This window comes from Corylus avellana, chromosome ca9, assembly GCF_901000735.1.
Source record: "Corylus avellana chromosome ca9, CavTom2PMs-1.0".
NCBI lineage: Eukaryota > Viridiplantae > Streptophyta > Magnoliopsida > Fagales > Betulaceae > Corylus > Corylus avellana.
Genome location: NC_081549.1, coordinates 440073 through 442640, shown reverse-complemented (window position 1 = coordinate 442640; position 2568 = coordinate 440073). Strand labels below are relative to the sequence as shown.

The 2568-nt window shown below is 33.8% G+C and overlaps 1 protein-coding gene across 1 annotated transcript in view; it reads right to left on the bottom strand.

Moving 5' to 3' along the window:
- Window positions 1-1576: 1576 nt before the first annotated feature.
- Window positions 1577-2568, bottom strand: part of LOC132191579 (uncharacterized) — a 2044-nt gene continuing 1052 nt past the window's right edge. The window contains exon 2 of the mRNA XM_059606671.1: window positions 1577-2554. Coding sequence (XP_059462654.1) covers window positions 1577-2554 — 978 coding nt within the window. The remainder of the gene's footprint in view (window positions 2555-2568) is intronic.

The window sequence follows — 2568 nt, the reverse complement described above, 5'->3', positions numbered from 1 at the left end:
CTTGTTTTTCTTTTATTGTAGTAACAATAGCTTCTTGTTGGGTGGCCTAATTGAATGGGACGATGTTCATTCTTTTTTTGTGGGTTTCTTGAATGAATTGCCTTTCATATCATAACTGCCATATATATATATATATATATAAAATGCTCTGTTCCATCCCTCAAACCAATTAGTATTTGGCAACCGTTATAATGAAAGCCGCACGAATGAATTAAACATTTGTTAGTTAAAATCTTGGAAAAAGTTCATATATCTACTCAAACTACCACCTAATTAAAAATGTTTTCCTAAACTTTTAATTGAAATAAATGTCTCCCAAAATTACCAAAAATTCTCAATGTCCTCCAATGACAAAAATACCCTGAATAAAAAAAATAAACTAATTTTTTCAAAAAATAATAATAAAAAACAAAAACAAAAAACCCGGTTGTGGAAATTTAACAAAATTCGGTTTTTTCTTAAATAATTTTCTTTTGAATTTATTAGAGTATTTTTGTCTTATTGAAAAAAAAAAAAAAAAAAAAAACTATGCTTATTTTTGTCTTTTTGCTGGCTTTGGAGAGGATATTGTCAATTTTTTGGTAATTTAGAGAAAACATTGTCCTAATTGAAAGTTTGGGGGGAGTGAGACATTTTCAATTGGGTGGTAGTTTAAGAGGAGTATGTGAACTTTTCCCTAAAATCTTTAACCAAATCAATGCAATTGATCTGTCTTAGATCATATCCAAAGATGCATCCTTGACAAGATGATGGTTAAATTACTGTCAGGAATGCAAAAATACACTTGGTTTCAACCTTGCTGCTATGGATGATCATCTCAAAATGAGCTTATTGGCCGAAAATATAAATGAAAATAAATAAATAAATGACATAGGTTGATTTTCAATTTGATATTTCAGCAACTGGGGGCTTCAAGTTCTGATGAACTCTTTGGAGATGCAAAATCAAAGTTAATAGAGATCCGCGCACAACATTCAAAGCATTTAGATGAAAGGTTAGAGACAATAGAGAAGAAAAACGAAAAAAGAAAAAACATAAGAAATCAAATGATTTGCATGCTTGGACATGATTTTGGAGTCAAACATCCTGGTTGAAAGCACATTTCTGCATTGGATAGTTTGTATTGGTGGGGCAATTAAATTTTGATCCAAGTATATATAGTCTTTTGTTATTAATTTGTTTCAAGATTGATCCTTATAAATAGTTTTCTTTGTTATGAATCTATTTTTTTTACCATTAGTAATAATTATTTTTTTTTCCTAAAATTTAGTGATGTAGATTGACTCCTATGTGTGGAAAATAAGGGCATATATATGATTTTATTGACTCTTGAAATAAAGATTACAATAACAGTATAAATAAAAAGACTAAGATAACACACAAGAACTACTCTTGATAGTTCTTATCACACTTGGAGATAAACTCCTGACTCAAAAATCCAAGCTTAAAGTTTTAAACTAAAAGATAGCTAAAGCAACCAGAATTGCTTAGCTTTATTCGACCCGAACAACCGGAACTTAATGGACTCAACAACCAAACTTACTTATGCAGCCATTATCCATGCAACCGAGCAATGTTACGGATGTAGCACTTTATTACTCACTTTTTCCAAACATTGATCCGAGTAGTGGACGTTGAATTTGCATTGAGTGCATTCTAGGGCCATGATATCGATAATATTGCCACATGCATCACAAGGAGGGGAGTACTTAGTCGTTTGAACAAAAGTGAAAGGGTGCTGGTGATATGAACTTTCGAAAGTTTGTCCAAATTTGATGTATGGATATTTCCCTAGAACACATTGAGGATGAGCCGGAAAGTCACATTTTGCACAATAATAAAACCAATACTTTGGATCCCTTTCTTTTTCGCAAATTAGACAATAATATTCTTTGGAATCTTCTTCAGCAACATAGGTGAGTGCAAGGAGATGTTCGTCATATTTGTGCCTAGCTACGAGTAGAAGTGTTGCACATTCAAAACCCAAGGTGAAATCACAAGCAGTGCATTCAAATACCCCAACCTTGGGTTGCTCATTATCGTTATCACAAGCACTGCAATTTTTATTAGAACTTGCAGGAAGGAAGAGTGAGTGTTGGTGGCCATCATGTTTCAGGGTTTCTGGAACTAAACAACATTGAACGTCAAGATCATACTCACACGTGTTACATCTATAGGTGAAGCCATGATGATTATCGCCACAAGCATTACAAAAGAAAAGTCCACCTAAATAAGGCGCATTTGGGAGGAGGGTGAGCGTGTGTTGATGAAGTATGTGTTTCTTGGCTTTTGGTAGGTGAGCACATGTAGTATGAAGAAAGAAGTTGCATTCCATACAGTTATAGAATGGGGCCGAGAATATAAAATGCATGCAACCATCACACAGCTTATCATGCAGGACTTCCTCAGGGCTAAGAATTAAATTATGTGGATGACTAAAATGTTGTATCTCACCTGGGTTGATGATCTTCTCCATAACATCAACAGATTTCTCAGACAGTGACTCGCGTCTATATGCCTTTGCACAGTACATATGTGCCACAAAATCACATTCCTGACAAGACAAAG